At 45.2% G+C, this 18,301-nt stretch overlaps 1 protein-coding gene across 6 annotated transcripts in view; it reads left to right on the forward strand.

Moving 5' to 3' along the window:
• The first annotated feature begins 660 nt into the window (after positions 1 to 660).
• The window catches only part of FBLN1 (fibulin 1), a 57,240-nt gene continuing 39,599 nt past the window's right edge, over positions 661 to 18,301 (forward strand). For 4 of the 6 annotated variants that reach the window (XM_027702542.1, XM_027702546.1, XM_027702544.1 and 1 more), the window contains exons 1-3: positions 661 to 1,195; positions 12,061 to 12,160; positions 17,934 to 18,069. In XM_027702542.1, the coding sequence (XP_027558343.1) occupies positions 1,102 to 1,195; positions 12,061 to 12,160; positions 17,934 to 18,069 (330 nt within the window). In that variant the 5' untranslated portion in view covers positions 661 to 1,101. Of the gene's footprint in view, positions 1,196 to 10,140; positions 10,186 to 11,042; positions 11,087 to 12,060; positions 12,161 to 17,933; positions 18,070 to 18,301 lie in introns of those variants that run through there. The other 2 variants (XM_027702549.1, XM_027702545.1) reach the window with 2 other exon arrangements.

Consider the following 18,301-nt stretch of genomic DNA (forward strand, 5'->3'; position numbering starts at 1 on the left):
GTTAGAAAAGCACAAATAACCTGGGGTAGAACCAAACACGCACACATTCAACTTCTACTGCCTTGAATACTTTTCCCATGTGGACATTTTGAGGAGAGATACTCAAAAGTTGCATTATTGAGTAGTTACAAGAGGAACAGCCCAATCAGAGTCCGTGTGGCACAACCTCCAAGTAAACACACTTTGACTTCCAGCCCTTTGTCTGAGCAAAACCGAGGGCAAAGTATAGAGGGGTGATGAACTCTGTGTTTGGTTCCATCTGCATTTGCCTGCAAATATTATCCCCCCCCCCCCATTATCTTAAAGATCTCAGCAACAGCATTGCCAGCTGGGTGCTTCAACCACTATCAGTGTTTGTGTTCCTGTTTAAATAAGATAGAGAGGTTAAAAAAAAAGGAAGAAAAAAGAAGGGAGGGGAGAGACAGAGCAGAGCTGACTGCCTCATTTGGGTTGAAATTCTCATCCTGACTTCTTAAGAGGAGGGGGAGGGAAGAAGGGATTTTTGGTTTCCCCACTGGATTTCATTGAAAGATTCTAGAATCTCTCTCCTTTTTAAAATCCTGTTTTATTGACAAAAGCCGTGTGGGAGCAAAATCCACGGAAAGACCAAGAAGGGGGGGGGTCGAAAATCTCCCCTGCGGAGGTTAAACCTCTGCTAGGTGGTTTCTTTTGTTTTGTTTTGCTTCGCTTTGCCTTTGTTTGTGGCTCTCTCCTACTTGGCACCGAGAGAAGTCGCTGCACTTCTCCTCCACGGAATCAGTCACGCCGGCCCGAGGTTCCCGCTGAGGATCTGTAAAGTTTTCCGAGCTCCAGGGAGTCGCTCTCAGAGCGTGTGGGGGCGGCGGGGCACCGGCAGCAGCAGGGTCCGCGCCGCGGTGGCCGCTCCGTCCCGCCGGGCGCTCGTAATTAACCGGGCGGGCGCTGAATTAAACCTTTGTCGAGCCCACCGAGCGGGGGGTTCCTGCAGCTCTACTCCAGCCGGTCTCGGGCGGCTGGGATAACCTCGGCAGCGGATAACCAGCGAGGAGGGGGGAGCCGGCTGGACGCGGCGGGAGAAGCCAAGCCCCCGCTCGGAGCGAGTGCGGGGAGCTGCGGGCGGCGATGGGCGAGCTGTGCGGGGCCCGGCCGCTGCTGCTGCTGCTGCGGATGGTGCTGCTGCTGCTGCCGGCGATGCTGCCGCCGCTCCGGGCACGAGGTGAGTGCGGGAGCCGAGCCCAGCCGTGCCCGGGCTGCGGGATCCGCTCCCGGCTGAGGGATGCCGGGGATGGGGCGGCGGGGCTGCCCCCGCGGTGTCCCCCATCCCGGTGCCCCCGGAGGTCCCGGGCAGGCTTTAAAGCGCCGCTGCCACGTCCAAGCGGAGCAGAAAGGCGTGGCGAGCAGCGGTGCCCCCGCGGGTGCCGCAGCCCCGGGCGGGCTCGGGACGGGGCTCCGACGGGACGGGCTGTGCCGCGGGCATCGGGACCCAGCCCGGGCTCCGGCGGCGGGTGCAGCCCGGAGGGTGTCCCTGCAGTCGCGACATGTCGCGGCCAGCCGGAGGTGTCATCCCTGCTCTGCCCGGGACAAACCTACAGCCCAGGACGCGGGACACGGCACCGGCGGGGGGAATAGCGGAGCAAAGGATGCGGGCTTTTTGGAGAGCAAATGCGGAGCATTATGAATGGGGTGGTTGCTTTCGGAAGCGGGGCTCTGCATCCCGGCCGCGACTCCCTTCCCTCACTTTCCTCCTGATCCTTTAGTGTACGAACCTGATTTAGTTCAGTGTAGCAATCCCACGCAAATCTTAATGTGTAGGACATGACAAAGAAAGAACTCCTCCCGTGGCGATAATGAATTTGTCACAGCCAACAGGTAAGTGGCTTTTCCATTCGAGTAACCCCGAGGGGTCCATTCAGTGTTGAGGTTTGATTACACTCCAGGCAAGTGCTGAGAAACACGTGGTCTCTGGCCTGGGCCTTACAACGGCAGACAAAAGCCAGCGAAGTAAATTATTTGTTACTATTGCAGTGTTTTCAGTCGTAGATTTTCGGAGAGCAGAGCACTTGTCACAGCTACCCTTGTATTTCATAAAGAGATGGTAGCCACTCCTTTTAAAGAGGGAGGGACAGTCTAAAGATGGTTAGAAGAGCAGCATCTACCTCCAGAATCCCCTAATAGCTCCTACTTTCTCTCAGACAAGAGAGTACATCAGCAAAACTGTGGCTTTGCTGTGTCACAGTGTGCAGACACAGTGGTTTTTAGCATTCAACATTATTGTAAAACACTGAAAAATTTTACTTTGTAATCTCTGTACATTCAACCTTAGTTACTGGACAGCTTCTTAGAAAACTGAGAAGTAATTAGATAAATAAGTTTAGGTTTTCAAAGTTTATTTTAACACAAAGTGTAGCCAAATTTGGTAGTAAAAGGTATGTCAGGTTTTTATTCCCAAATATTCTAATTTCACTGAGAATTTCTATATCCTTAGAACTTACCAGTACAGTATTTGGATAGTAGTATTGAAGAAGATGAGTTACATCATCATCATGGCCAGTCAGTGTATTAATAGTTCATCCTCTAACTCTGTCTTTGGCATGTCTTGGTACTACAGGCACAGACAGTTTTAACTCACTAAACATCTGGAAACATGTCTATTCAGGGGGAGCTTATAGTTGTAATAAAAAAAAATGTTCCACTGACTTTGTGGAATGAGTTTTATTTTAAGATTATGATTTTTACATGTGCTTTTGTAACAGTAAATTTGTAAGAAGTACATGGGTGGAGGTAGGACACATAAAAGGCTAAATCTGTGCTTTCTTGCCTTCTATCATAGATAAAACCTCCCCCAAAAATCACATACTACCAGTTCTAAAATATGAGTGCTACCTCTGAGTTAGTTTTTAGTTGGGTTTTGTTTTAATGGTCCATTTTCAGACATGACATTTTATTGCAAACTGGGAAGAGCAAGATGTTAAGCTCTTGTTTTTCATCTGTGTAATTGAAAGCAGACACGTTGGTGAAATCCAAGAGAAACCCCCATAAACCAGCTTATCAAGTTACTTCAGTATATTTATACTGCTCTGTCAGATTTCAGGCATTATCTGATGGCAGGACAATGCATTTTTAAGGGTGTTTCGTTTTGTTTTGTTGCACTTTAGCCCATTCTGCAAGTTTCTTATCAACTTCACACGTGTTTTCAAAACAAACTTGCGTTAAGACCAATTTGTTCCACAGTATTTCTAGTAATGTTTTCTGAAATGAAAGATGGGCTTTAGCCCTCTGGAGCTTGACAGAAATAGAGTTACCTGGGACCATGAAAGACTTGACTTCGGTTTTGAGAGTTCTAAAGAAGTAGCTGGCAAAATGAATTCAGTAAGCAGAGAATCTGGGTTTGCCAGATGTAGTAAAATAACTGGAGAGAATGAAAGGGGGTGAGACAGAGAAGGTCAAGAAAGAGAGAGCTGAAATCCAAATAAAACAACAGGCAAGAATTTTAACGGTAACACAGAGTGGGTTAGTGTGAAAGAGATAAATGAACAAAAGCTTTTGTGAAAATGTAGCAGAAAGTGAGGGTTGACAGTGACATGGAGCAAAGAAAATGAATAAAGTTAAGAAAGAACAAAGTAAGCAGGTCATTTTAGCCAGAACAGGTAAAAGCTGCTGTAAAGCACTTGGGGAATGTCAGGCACATGTGTTTATGTCTAGATTCGATGGAAGGAGGAAGCCAGAGGTGGGATTTTAATAGCTAAGTCATCACACGTAATTAAACTGGGAGGGTGGATAGCATTACTCCAAGATAAGATGTAGAAGTGGAGGCAGAAGACTGAGAAGATTGCAGGGTGAGAAAGAACAGAAAGAGTGTCCACCAAGAAGTCCACGAAGGAGTTGTCAGGAGCAGGAGGGAAAACAGAGGACGAGGTCACAAAAAGCATAAAGGAGAGAAAGGGTCAGCACAGATCAGTGAGGAGCCCTGGGAGAATGCCAAGAATTACTGGCCATAATATTTTGTGAGTAAAAATGAGCTTAGAAATGCTCAGAGCAATGCCAGGCCCGTGGAGAAGGAGCAGTCGAGTAGTCCCTACAGCAGTGGTGCAGTGGGTGAGTTACAGTGACAGGGGGTGTGCAGGGAGGGGACAGTTGTGACAGTCCCCTGCCTCTTCAGCAGACTTGGGGAGGGCTCCTGTCCTGCTGAGACCATCTGGTACAAGTTGTGTTGAAAGTCTACTCTGATCAACAGGACACAACTGCTCTAAAGCATCTCCCAGGCCCGTGCTCTCCTGAATACACCACAGATCTTTGGCTCAGGCAGTTCAGGAAGCTTCTTGCCATCACTTTTTAAAACAAGTAGCACTTCTATTTTTTCCTCAGCACTCAGGAGTACTTTGGCTCTGCTTTGTACCTACTATAACCTACGTTAGACTTAAAGGAGTTGAGAAATTGCCTTTTGGATTTGAAGTATGTGCTGCTGGATATTAATAAGAAACTCACTTTCTAGATTCTCAGGGATTTTCATGCAAATTCTTTTCAGGTGATCAGATTAATGGAAGATTTTCATTCAAAGAAAGCTGGTGAGGGTTTGGGTACTTAGCACAAAGGCAGAGGACGTACATTGGACGTACAGACACCTCGTGCTGCACAAGGGTGCAAATGTGTTCCCCACCAAAGGGTGTCAAACTGGGGATTGAGACCTCAAACTTAGTAATAAAGAAAGCAATACCTAAAAACATCTTTTGTATCAATGCTGAAGTAAGTGCATAGACATAGAAATACTCGGTCTGGTATATTCCAGCTTTGTAGGCATTTCCAGGGATTTACTAAGCACTGGAAGGATGTGCTGTGCAAATGCTACATCCACTGGAAATGCTGCAGTCTTCCAGCTTTGCTCTTATCAGTGACTGAATTTCAGGTACTGGGGACTTCAAATATCAATGTCTAGGCAGAGAACCTGAGAGAACTAGATATCCACGCTCAGTACAGATAATTATAATGTACAGATAACTATATGCAAAAAAGGGATCTTTATTTTCACCCTGCTCTGCAAAGCCTGTGGTTCCTTCCATACTTGAACCTCGACCCATTGTACTATAGATTTTATCCCATCTGCTTATAGTGTTTCCAGATTATTCTTCAAATATAGCAGTGGTAGAATATCAGAATCTTTCATCATTGTCTATCTTTGTTTTTGTGTTCCCCAGTAAACATGCTGCCTGCAGAGTAGATCCATTTCACCTTAGCAGTATATAAAAGCATAGTTATTCTTGCTAATTCTCTGGTCAGATGAAAAGAGAGAAATCCCAGTGTGAAAATATTTTTCCTGTAACCCTTTTACATAAGAAAATATATGAGTGCTTGAGCATGTATGTTTGATATTCTGAGACATGCTGCTCTGTCATATTCTCATTCCTATTTCAGCTTTAATTTGAATATATACATACACTTGGACTCAATCCAAAGCTCTGTAAGGTCTATCCAAAGACCAAAGAAAAAGTGGAAAGGAACTTGTTCCCAGCAGAGACATCACGTGAAGCAGCAGTTTTCAGGTGCACAGCAGGCTGGGTGTAAGAGCCTGGGCATAGGAGGCAGTGGGAAAAGAAAGAATTGGAATGGGCTTTTAGAGAGGACAGAGAGCCAATATGTTATTAAACATTTTCTGTCATTGCTGAATGCATAAAATGTTGAGGAACAAGGACACATTGCCTAGACAGGTTCAGGAGTCAGCCTCACTTGATAGTGTTTTGAACAGCTAAATAGAACTCTGCCTACAACTGACTTAATTTTATCAGTTCTGCCTGAAAGTAGTGAGTGGGACAAGAGAACCTTCTGAGGGCTCCTACATCCCTATCCTTTGTGACATTTATATATATATACACACACATATATATATACATAAAAATATATATATATATGAGATGCCTTATTCCTGCCATAGATGGAGCTGTCTTTTCTAATTTGTAGTAGCCAGTTATCTACTTTTTTGAAAGAATTTTTCATTAGACCTGAAACAAAATAAGAAACCCACAGAAAACCAGTTGCTTTCCCTGCTAGAGAACATAAGGGGTGTTGCAGCATAGCTTTGCCTCCCTCAGGCCTGACCTTAGCACCAGCCAGAGCAGCGACCTCATCACCAGCTATTGCCATGGAAGATTTTAAGGACTTCTTTTATAAGCTGCAAACAGATATCTCATAAAATGAGGTTTGGCTGTATCTGAAAAATCTCCCTAATTGTGTGATGGCCACTGCTGGTGCTACCAGAGCCACATTCCCCATAAATGAGTGTTCTCCAGACCTAAGAAAATTTCCAGTAAAATGTTGGCTGTTTTCAAACCCACCACAAAACACACTAACATAGCAGGCATTTCCTTTAGGGTGCTGCTGCTTCACTTGCTGTGCTAACTGGGTTTCTTCAGTGATTTCAGCTGTCCTGAAACAATCCCCCTGAGACTGACTCTGAAAGGAAAGGTTCAAACCCTTTAAGGCTGTGTGGAGATAACGTCCTGTTTCTTAGCAGCACACAAATTGAGGGATTGTCTGCCAGTCCTCAGAGCTCCAAAATTACCTCCCCACTTGGAAGAGAGAAGCCCTTTGTCACAGGCCCTCTCTGAGGGCAAGCAGTGGACTAGAGCAGTGGAGGAGAGGGACAGCTGGTGAGGAACATAGCCTGGCATCCCACAACACATCCCCTGGAGACAGCAGCCTGTGCTGCTCTGGGTGTGAGGGGACAGGCATCCTGGCTCCAAGTTTTATGCATTTCTTATCAAGTTCAAGCTGCTACAGTTTTAAAGATAACCTGTGGAGAACAATGGAGTGAAAGGACTAAGAACATCTTATTGTCCAAAGGGCACAGCTCAGCTGTGTCTGCTCCTCATACCCCATCACTGCATTGGCACATCTGGTGAACAGCCTTGAGGTGAACCAGCAAGTCTCTGCAGAAAAAGAGGGACTCCCATTCACTTTAATTCTTTCCCTGCATGCAAATTGGAAGAGGGGCATCTTCATTCCAACTCCAGTCCCAAGAGATCCAGCACATACTCTAATCATCTCAGATGAACAGTGGCAATGCCTTCCTGCATTACTCCTTTACTTCCAATTCAAACTATTTATTTCAGGGAATCATCAGGCCAGATTTTCCAGATTTTCTATGGTATGTCTTCGTCTTTGATTGTTTCAGGTCTCCTTCACCCTTTTCCCTACTCTGTGTGCCTAGTCCCTGGGTTTACACACAAGATCAAGATGCAGCAAAGCTGGATTTATCATGTCAGTCTATTAGCAGTTGGATCTTTGAAGTCAGCTGGCTTTCCTCTTGTCTAAACATGTCTCTGGGTCTATGTGATGCCTTAAGTGGCCAGCCAGAGTGTGTTTGCATTGCCAGAGACAGCATTTCCACAGCTTGTTGTAAGAAGAGCCAGAAAATCAAGACTACAAATCCCAGCTGCCAGCACTCGACTGCTCTCCCTGCTGCAAAAGCTGCTGACTTGTCCATCTAATATTAGCCAGGTGTCATTTTTCAAGAAATGATGGATTTGGTGCTGCAGATCAGGCCAAGACCACACTGCCCTGAACCTCGAGCAAAGAGGAGCCTTGGCCAAAGGGATGTGCAGTTGCTGTGGTTTTGTGAGAGTGCAGATGTAAAGGGAGGCTGGAAGACAAAGAATGTGACTGTGAATATTATGGATGGCCAGTTTGTCATTTTGACAAATCCCATAATTAGGCTTGGGCTTTTTTCAGCTGGCAGTCAGATGGATGAGCATCACTGCTGAGAGAGTTTTCATGACAGGACAGGAAAGGTTTTATCAAAAAGGTACACAGGGAATGTTGCAAGTGGTTTTCTTACTGGAAACCTAAACCAATGCATGTGTGTTGTAATCACGAGCTCCCAAAGCTCTGGCTGACACACTGTTGGTGAAACGTGTTGGATTGGTGCTGAGCTCTCACAGAGCCCATCTGCTGCCTGGATCCTGGGATGCTGAGGAGTGAGAACCACGCTCTGCTTCCTCACATTCCACAGTGCTGAGCCTCTGACAGAGGGAACCGAGCAAAGGACAAGATCTGAACCACATCTTACAAACTGAATCGATTGATGTGCTTAGAAGATTGAAAACACCTCAATAAGGAGGAGTGACTTTGACCCCCTGACCTGGGCTCAGTTCCAAACCCAACCACAGCTGGTTATGTGGGCTGGGAATCTGGTGGGTGTGAGGGTCACATCAGTGACTGCCCTGAAGAACTGGCAGACTTTCCTGGCACTACCTTGGTGAGCCCATCTAGGCCCAGGTGTAGCTCTGGTTTGGTACCAGCATCACACTGATCCATGTTCCATGGATCAGCACTGAGCAATGAACAGCTATCCAATCCTGGACTGTGCACAGACCTTTCCATCAGGGGCAACTGTAAAGAATAGCTGCTACTGTAGATTGTTACCTAAAAAATCTGTCCCTTTTTCATCTAACTGGAATGCTACTGCCATGAAATTTATCCAGTCCTTTTTACTTTTGCTTATTTTTTGCACAATTCCCAGAAGCAATTCAGGGTTTCTCATTCCAGGAATCATGCTTTTGGGTAACATTCTTAAGCTTATCTTCCTTTTGCAGAAAATATTCACTGCAGCAGCTGAATAAGCAATTATTACATCATAGAAGTCTAAGGTTATGCAGATATTAACCACATTTCTTGCTTTGAACTCCCACACAGTATGGCAATCCTGTTAAGATTAGCAAACTACCTTTTTTTAAAGCAACCATATGCTCATACACATCGTGCCTGTGTGCGTAGTTCAGAGCCAGCCCATGAATGCATCATGCACACAAGATGTTTGAATAGCTGTGGCCTTAATCATGTCTTATCTGATAGCTTTTCTTCATGACAGCTTTTGTAAAATTAGAGAGCTGAGTTCCAGCTGTGTTCCTGCTGTCCTCTTCCCGAGACTCCTGAAATCTCCCTGGGATTCCAACACACATTCCCATCAGGACAGGCATCCTCACTGTCACCACACAGCACAGCTCCAGTTCTTTTGGATGCCCTGCTGCACGTGCTTTGGTAAAGGGACAAAGTGCTGATGAAGCTGTGTTGGATTTTATCCAAAATACACTTGGGTTTTCTCAACTAGTCCTTTAGCAGGCAAAATTAGTGCATCTAGAAAAGGCAGTCAGCATGCTGCCATCTAACCAGAGCTCTGGGGTATCATACTTTTCTGTCTTGTGGAACCAGAGAGCTGAACAAGTGCTTCTCAAATTTACAAACTGGACCAGCCAGTGTATTCCTGCGTGTCACAATTTCCCTGTAGGGTTTGTCCCTCCAAGCTGCTGGAAGAACACAGCTAGGAGAGGATAAGGGTCCTGTTCCTAAATACTCATTAACAACCCTGAGTGCCCAGATGGTCAGAATCACTTCTGGTTCACACACTTTCTGAGATTTGAGAGGGTAAGGATTTGCCCACGAATCGCAATTTTTAGAGCAACTGCAAAGCCAAGAGAAAATGTTTTTCACTGTTTAATTGTTATGTTTCAGAAGAATGGACTTGAGGGTGGAGTCCTTTTTTGCTGCTTGTTTTTCACTTCCCTCTATTCTCAGGAGATTTTTGGCAGGACCTTTGGAGGATATGAATTGTGATGTCACCAAAACAATGAGCCTGGACCACAGTTCTCCTTCAGCAAACTCTCCGTGATCCTCCTTTGTCTGGATGCACTCCTACAGACAAGCTTGCTTAGCTTGGCCTGCTTTGAATTCTTGACTTATTTCGTTGGAGTAGAGGTGTGTTGCCAGAGCTTGGAGAGAAGAACTGGTGTCCAGAGCCAGGGATTGTCCTTCTGGGGAGGAACTTGGCCAAAGACCATTTTTTACAAAGCCCTGCAAAAACCTGCAGCCAGCTCTGCACTGCAGTTAAATGTGTATCATTTTTCAACACAGTTAAGATTGATTGCAGACAGCAGCACTAAAAACATGGTTATTTGCAACCCATTGTATGAAATCTGATGCATATGATGTTTGTCAGGCAGAGAGCCCCAGACAGGGTCCCTATTCCCAGAGAAGAGCTCAGACACAAATGCGTGGCTCTCACCACGGGCAGATGGTTGTTTACCAGACTGATTTTCTCTGCAGCTTTGTAAACTGCATTTAGCTTTCAGACACTGGCATGGATTCTGGACACACTGAGGGATTCAGGAGAAATACTGCCTTGACTTAGTAATGACAGAATTTTGACCATTACTTTGGGTATGTAAGTAAGAGTAGAAGGGTGACCTGGGTCACGGAGTACAGAACTCTGTTATAAACTGACACTTAATGTAATTCCATTTAATGATTTTCTTACTAAAACCTTTGTTTTTCTGGATCCTATGATTCAGATTGTTTACTGCTGTAGTATTTGTTGACAGGAACCACATCCTTTCACAGGTTTGTCTGTTTCTCCCAGTTTCTCTTCATTTACCAGGGCTTTGATCCCCCTGATCATCCTCCTGGTCTTTCTTTACTCATTTTCCACTTTGATGTAATCTTTCTTAAAGCCAGAATTCTGTGCAGAGCTTTGCCCTGTACAAAAGAGTACCTACCTCAAGGTGACTGAAGCATCTCAAAATCTCATTTAACCTCTTCCTTTTTGCTTTGAATCCTTGGATTATAATCACTAAGTTGGGAATACAAGTTGTTCCCTGCAAAAAAAACCTGAGTTACTGGAGGGAATTAGCTTCTCTTCTTGCTTTCAGCTACTTTTTCCTTCCCCACATCTGAACACCTGCCAGCTGAGCAAACTCTGATGTGTGTCAAAGTTAGTGCGATCATGAACAGTTTAATTATTTCCGCTTATTTTGATAACTGGAACTACTTAGGGGGTGAGTACATGGACAGATGGGAGGGGGCTGGAACCCCCCCACATCAGGAGCACCTGGGCACGATGGCTTTGTAACTGGTGTAGGGAGAGCCAGAGGAGACAGGTGTTTGTCCTTAGGAGACTCTGCAGGAAGTCATTTGTGAGGATGGATGGTCTGGAATCTGATGTGGCTGCCTGCTGAAATGTGCTCCCCTTGGATGTGCTTGGACCAAAACTAAGGATGAGACAACCACGGGAGGCACGGGAATGACCTGGTGTTCACTCCCTGCTCTGCCACCAGCTTGATGGGTAATTTGGGCAAGGATCTCCAACTCCCTGACAGCAGCCTGGCAGGGCCACCAGCCAAAACACTTATGAAACACAGAGAAACCATTGGAAAGCTGTCCCTCTGGATAATCAGAGGGGTTCTTTACACACACTGTGTATTTGTTACACAAGGAGCTGTTTGGTGTTCAGGCTACGAGATAATTAATAGGAAAATGTGACTCCTGTTTTATTCCAAGTTTGATACACCTGCTGTGCACTGAACTTTTGCACTTGGAATATGAAGCAAACCTGTAGTGCCTGTCAGTTCATTAACAGTATTCAGTTTTATTAAATTAAAGACTTGCAAGAGTACACTCTACAGAAATAATTGTCTTCAATGTGCTTTTCCCCTTAGGTTCAGCTTTGGTGTAAGTTGGTGTCTGGATTAATTTTTCTGTCATATGTTAAGTGGTCAAAATACCATGTACCTTTTTGTCCCTCTCTACAATACTTTGGCATTTACAGGCATATTTTTGAGTAAAACAGATTACTTGGCTAATTACCTCAGGTGAAACTAGTTTCACAAATTTACTTGTAATGTGATTCAGGTGTTTCTGATATCACTTCTTTGATTTATCCTGCATTCTTCAGGATTTTAAAAGGTTCTTTATTGCTACTGCCATGTTTGATAGTAATGGATTGCAGTCCAATAAATCCTGTAGTTGTGTAGGAGTGTTCTGAGCTGTTTTCTGCCTGAGGTACCAGTGCCCAGGCTGTGTCTCTGTGTGGAAGGTTAAGGGAAGCTGCAGTTTGCTTCCCTGAGGAAGGCAAACCCCCAGCACTGGGCTTACAGCAAGGTGCTGCCAGGAGCCTTGTTTGGCCATGTCTGCCTTGGGTTTGGGTGCCCTGTTCTTGGGGGGGGTCAAACTCACTTACTTGTATTTGCTTGGGGGTTTTTAACTGGCACATGCAAGGTTGTATTAAATAGATTGTTGTGGTTTTCTCTCTTTCTGCAGAGCTGTCAGTGGAAGAGTGCTGTGACAAGGGTGTTGAATGGGCAAACAAAAACAGAATGTGTGCTTCTCTGCCACTGATATCTGAGTCCAGGGAATGCAGGTACGTAGTTATGTGTAATATATTCAAGTATGTTTCCATGTTTCAGTTCCATCTGAAAACAGGCAGCACTCTGTGTAACAACACGTTCTCTTGACAGACCTTTCTGTGTTCCTTTTCAAATGGGGCACATTTAAATGGGTTCATAGTGGGGTCAAACTGAAAGGGGAAATTTGGGTTGAATATTGGGAAGAAATTCTCCCCTGGGAGGGTGGGGAGGCCCTGGCACAGGTTGCCCAGAGAAGCTGTGGCTGCCCCATCCCTGGAAGTGCCCAAGGTCAGGATGGACGGGGCTTGGAGCAACCTGGGCTAGTGGAAGGTGTCCTTGCCCATGGCAGGGGTGGAATGAGATGGGCTTTGAGGTCCCTTCCAACCCCAACCATTCTGCGAGTGTATGAAATGTATTGGACTACAGAAAATAGTACCTTTTAGCTAATAAACATATTTCTTAGTTCTGTTGACAGTCGATAGGATACTGATTTCTATTCGGTAATCTACCAAATGAAATAATGAAGTTAGATGTTAAAATCACTTGCACAGTAAGATTTTGGTTCTACTGCATCTCTCATATGGTTGTGTCATTCCTGTTTTTTATATCAATGATAGTTTGTGTTATTTTTGCTGTTACATGCACTTGTTACACTTAATTAGTGGAGCTCACAATTTGTGATTGGTGGTTGGAGGGGCAGCTTCACAGAGGACTTTGTGCTTAAAGTGCTTTTCTTTTCTCCCCTCTGTTCAAATGGATTGCAAAGTGATTTAACCCTGGTAATTGTAGAAGTGTTGGATTGATCTTCATTACGGAAAGAATGTGTCTTCCAGGCAAGTCTGTCCATGTTTTCTGACTTTTGCATTTACACTGGCATTGAAAGCAGTCTCTTACGCAGAAGAATTGACAGATAGGACTCAAGTGCCAATTTAGGAAATACTTGAAGGGTTATAAGAGTTACAGACAAAACAGAGGCATGAAAAACAGGAAACCAAGTTTATTGAACAATCTGGGAGAGAGAATCTTGATGATTTAATGATCATTTGATTAATGTGAGTTGCCGTTCTGCTGTAAATTCAATTTATTCTTCTAAAGATTTTCATTTTAGAGACTCCCTAGGACTTCATGGGAGTTGAAAAAAAGCTTACTAAATGCTTCTTCTAGCTTCTGTGCATAACTGAGGCATAATTAAGAAAATTATAATAGTAAAATGAAAGGCACATATTCTGAGAGAGATACGAACAATTATTGACAAAACCTGAAGCTGATAAATGTGGTTCAGTTGCATTTACTCATGGCTGCACAAGAAAAAAACGTAGCTCCTCCAGAAGCTGGGCTTCACTCTAAAAATGAGTTAAATTGGCACCTTGGGGTGCTTTCTTTAACAGCAATACTATTTTACTCCAGTTCCGATTGCAAGCTGGCACAGCTGTGAGAGGTACAGAAAAATTGCTTTAGGATGCCATTTGCACCTTGTGATGGCGTTTCAGGCACAAAAGTAAGGGCCAAATCCTATTCCTAATTGCTGGTGTAACGGGAGCCAGGGAGAGCCCTGAGGGAGCACCATTCCCTCAGCGATTCATTCCTGCTGCACAGAGACGGGAATAAACCCAGTTCCTCGTGTTTGCCGAGGTCTGGGCAGGTGCCAATGTGGCTGTTTGGACACCTGCAGCAGTGGGAGCTGCTGGGGGCAGGTGTCACAGTTTCTGTGGTTGTTTAAACCCCGGCTGGGACCCCTCGACCTCCAGTGCAGCTCAGTGTTGACCATCTGGCTCTGAGGGCTCCAGAAAAGCGTGGTGCAAACCCAGGGGGGAGCTGTTCACCCTGTGTGTCTCTGGTTTGTGAGGCTCAGAATGTGCAGGGAGAATACTTTGGGAAGGTAGCAGGTTGGATACAGTTCCTATAATGTGAGGGATTTAGTGTGGTTGTTGTGCCAAGGCTGTGCTAAGAGGACAGGTGAGATGTGAGTGCCTTCCCTGACATGCTTCACAAGAACATACCTGCCAGCTTTGAGTCATGTGCTTAGAATAGTTGTAGCTTAGCCGTGCCTCAGATTGAGTCCTTCCCTCACAGCAAGCCCACCTGCTTGCCAGCTGTCTTACTGAGTTAGAATGGCACCACCTTGACCTTTTCCCAACCATTTAAAACACATCCGTAGAAATCATAGAATCCCAGAATGGTTTGGGTTGGAAGGGACGTTAAAGCTCATCTCATTCCACCCCCTGCTATGGGCAGGGACACCTTCCACTAGCCCAGGTTGCTCCAAGCCCCATCCAACTTGGCCTTGGACACTTCCAGGGATCCAGGGGCAGCCACAGCTTCTCTGGGCAACCTGTGCCAGGGCCTCCCCACCCTCACAGGGGAGAATTCCTTCTACAGTGAAGGAAGGAAGGTTTTCCTCTCAGGCATCATCATTCTAGTACCTGCTGTGTGCCCCAGAAACAGGGTGACAGGTCTGGGGTCCAGCATCTCTTTAGGATCCTTTCCCCCAGAGCCTCCTGTTGTTCCTGAGGGACTTGCCAGCCGTGTGAGTGTCCCCTGCTGAGGGTGGTGCAGTTCAAACTGCAGACATGGTCACTGTCCTGTCCCAGTTCAAACTGCAGACATGGTCACTGTGCTGTCCCAGCTCAATCTGCAGACATGGTCACTGTCCTGTCCTAGACTGCCTGAAGTGCCCATGAGCTCCGAGATCCACCTGGTCCCTGTTACACCCCGGTGTTCAAGCTGAAACAAGGCTCTGGGTTCAAGACCCTGCAATCTCCCACTGCGGTTTCTTGCCCCAGATATGAGTGTGTCCCTTGGTGTTATCACTGTGGACAATGACAGTGTTTGTGTCTGTGTCTCCCTGACTCAGTAAATGCGAGTGTGGAGTTTTAATGAGTAACATCCTGGCTGTCAGAGCAGCAGCTCTTTGCCCATTCATTCATTTTCTCGTGGCGTGGTTAAACTCACAGCAGCTGGAAAGAGCTGCCATTTCATTCTGGAACTCAACCTGCCCAATAAATCTTCTCCCTTTCAAACTGAAGAGTTTCCCCTGCCCAGAGCTCTTAGCAAGTGAGCTTGATTCCCATGCCAGAAAGAGCCTATCTCCATATGGGAATTGCATGCCTTTGACACTGTGTAAAGTCTTCTTGGAGTTACACAGGGAATAACATTATTTATAATTAGTGTTGCAGGAATGCAGACTGAGGAATCTAAGGGTGGAAGACCCAGCTTGTTTTTGCAAAATCATTCTTTTCAATTTTAATATTTTGTCCAAGACCTTCCAGTGTGCACATGAACAGCACTGACACAGCTTGAAGTAAGTAGGAGGCAGGCAGAGTTTAATGAAATGAGACTGACAAGGAAGACATTGTTTTCAGAGCAAAGTAAAATTTTACTGCTTTTACAGAAAAAAAGAATGAAAGAAAAAACAGGTGATTATGAAATCTGTAATGGTTTAGGAGTGCATCCTCTGGGAAGGAGAATAATAAATGTGAAAAGGTTGTGGAGGTAAATGGGCATGTAGATTTTCATCTGGGAATTAACTCCATGAAAATCAGTAACATTGGTTAAATTTTAACCAAAAGAAAAATGAGAATATAAAACATGAGTTCTTAACTTGATTTTTAATCAAATTATCCAGAGATAAAATAACTTTAATTTTAGATCAACATCTGAAACAGAGAATAAGGATTTTTGAAGCGTGTGAGTGATGTCTGTTCACTAGTGAGCCATGAATAAAACTCATCTTTCAGACATTCACAATTTTGCCTGAAATATCCTGAGTGAGAGTCAGCTATGAAGCCTCATGCTCCTAGAGATTCAATATTTAGTGTTTTAAGATTTTAGCCATATTGTGAATAGCTGTTTATTTTCAGGCAAGTTCTGTTGCACTGTTTTAACTCAAGTAGATAAGGAAAAAGCAGCCTTTGGCTTTTTTGAATATTAGGAATAATTAAAAAAAAACTAAATTGACAGGAAAGTGCTGCTCTACTTTCTCTGTTTTTAAAGGCCAATCATGTAAGCTGTCCAATGAAGTGTAATTTTATTGTTGTTGTTCTGAGAATGGAACAAATGGTATTTTAATCTATTATTCAATTGATGCTTAATTCCTTATTAGAGTTGGGGTGGGCCACATGACTTATGAATACAGCTGTGGGAAACATTGTAAGAAACTTTCTTGTTTTGGTTGAAATTGCCAATTTGTCAGGGATTTCAAAGAGATGGCTTGTGTTGGAAAACAGAGAGGCACCCTGGGAACCCAGCAGATCTCCCGAAAGGCTGTTGTTTGTTTGTTTGCTTGTCTGGGGCTAACATCTCTCCTCAGCAGAACCTGCAGGGCTGAGGGAGCTGGAAAGTCTCAGCTCCCACACTCCTGGGCCTGAAGTTCAGGTTTGAGAGGCTTTCCAAAGCCCTGACAGTCAGACCACCCCAGAGCTGGGCAGGGAATGGAAATTCTGCTTCAGAGGGAATTTCAGCAACAAAAAAGCTACATATTCTTCCAAACTGGAACCAAATCAAATATCAAAACCTTCAAATATCCTGCCAAATAAAGTTACTGTCCTGGGCTTAACTTCTTGCTGTGACTTTAGAGTCTATTTTTGAATAATTTGTTCATGAATTTATCCTGGGTTTTGTTCCTATGCGTTGAAATCCCAGAGCTGTTTTTGTCCAAGTGAGAACTGCACAGTCAGACCATCACTAATCACGGAATCGTGGAATCACAGAATGGTTTGGGTTGGGAGGGACCTGTGTGCAATCCCATAAATAGCAATTGGGAATCTTGGGGAGTGTAGCTTGACAACCTCACCCCTGTGCAGAGATGCATAATCTGAGTCTATAACCTGAGTTCAAACAATTAGAGTTGAGGGGGGAAAAAAAGGGTGAATGCTCTAACCAACAAAGAGAACGTGTTCAGTGTTGTTGGTCTGTAAGATGTATGAGATGGATATAATAGTGCATTTGTAGGGGGTTTCTCTTACAGAGCTCTAACACACCAGGTCATGCCTTTTAGGTGCCCCTGCTGTACTACAAATAGAATTCATAAATTTGGATTGTATTTGGGATCATTTCCCCGTAGCAACTCAGGTAGCAGTTATTCTTAGAGAAATTGGGTTGCCACAAAACACATGGATATGTTCACATCCTTCTATGTGTAACCTGATTTGTTACTCTTTATTTTTTCCTCTGTTTCCCAGTGTCTGTAACAGAAGGTGGCAGTGGAAAAGCCTCACCCACAAAGCTACCCGACAAAGCAGAGTTACCCATAAAATCAGAGTGGAGAGAGATCTCCACTGGGCTCTGCATTCAGGGGGCAGTAGCAACAGGACTGGAGGGCTTTAAAGCCTCCTCACGCAGATTTTTTTTCCTACAGGAAGGAGCTTCCAATTTATCCACTGACACTGAGATAAAATGGAATGATTTTATGAGCAGTGGAACTAACAAAGCTGAGTTTCCTGTGGACTTTTATCCTGTCTCCTCTCCACATCTCCCTGCCCTGTAATATTCTTCTTTCCCTTGTCTTTCTTTGCCCCTTTCTTACAACACATTGTTTCTCCCTGGGACTTCTCTTGGTACCTTCATTTCTCCCCGTCACCTCCAGCTGTCCCCCAGAGCAACGCTCTGACCTTCATTCCACTCTGTACCTGCTGATGCCAGAGAACATCTTTGGGATGTAACTGCGTTCCCACGGGAACCTCTTTCCCTGTGACCGGTTGAGGTGCTGACTGTTGGGTGGCAGTGCCTGTTCCTGACCCCTGTGTGCCATTTCTGACCCCTGTGTGCCATTTCTCCCCCCTGTCCCAGCATGAGCCAGGAGCAGTGCTGCCGCAGCCAGCTGGAGAAGCAGTCCTGCTCCGATGGCGTGGAATTCGCCAACGTGCGCCAGGAGTGCGACTCACACGCGGCTGAAAACTCCACCTGCGAGGCCCAGTACTTCAAGGTGAGACATCACAGCTGCTCCTCTTCATCCTCCAGAAGTGGTGTTGCCTGTGTGAAGCTCGGCAGACTTTGCTGCACATGAACAGTTTTTCCCCACCTGCACCTTGTGTCTCTGCTAACGCTGTTCACTCTGTGCCTGCCTCTGGGGAGCAGCTCCCTGCCTCTGGGAAGCAGTTCCCTGTTGAGGGAAGCAGGCTCTCCCATGGCATTCTAGCAGAGGCACGGGGGTGAAT

The sequence above is a fragment of the Neopelma chrysocephalum genome, unplaced genomic scaffold (assembly GCF_003984885.1).
Source record: "Neopelma chrysocephalum unplaced genomic scaffold, ASM398488v2 Primary Assembly neopelma1_188, whole genome shotgun sequence".
Taxonomy (NCBI): domain Eukaryota; kingdom Metazoa; phylum Chordata; class Aves; order Passeriformes; family Pipridae; genus Neopelma; species Neopelma chrysocephalum.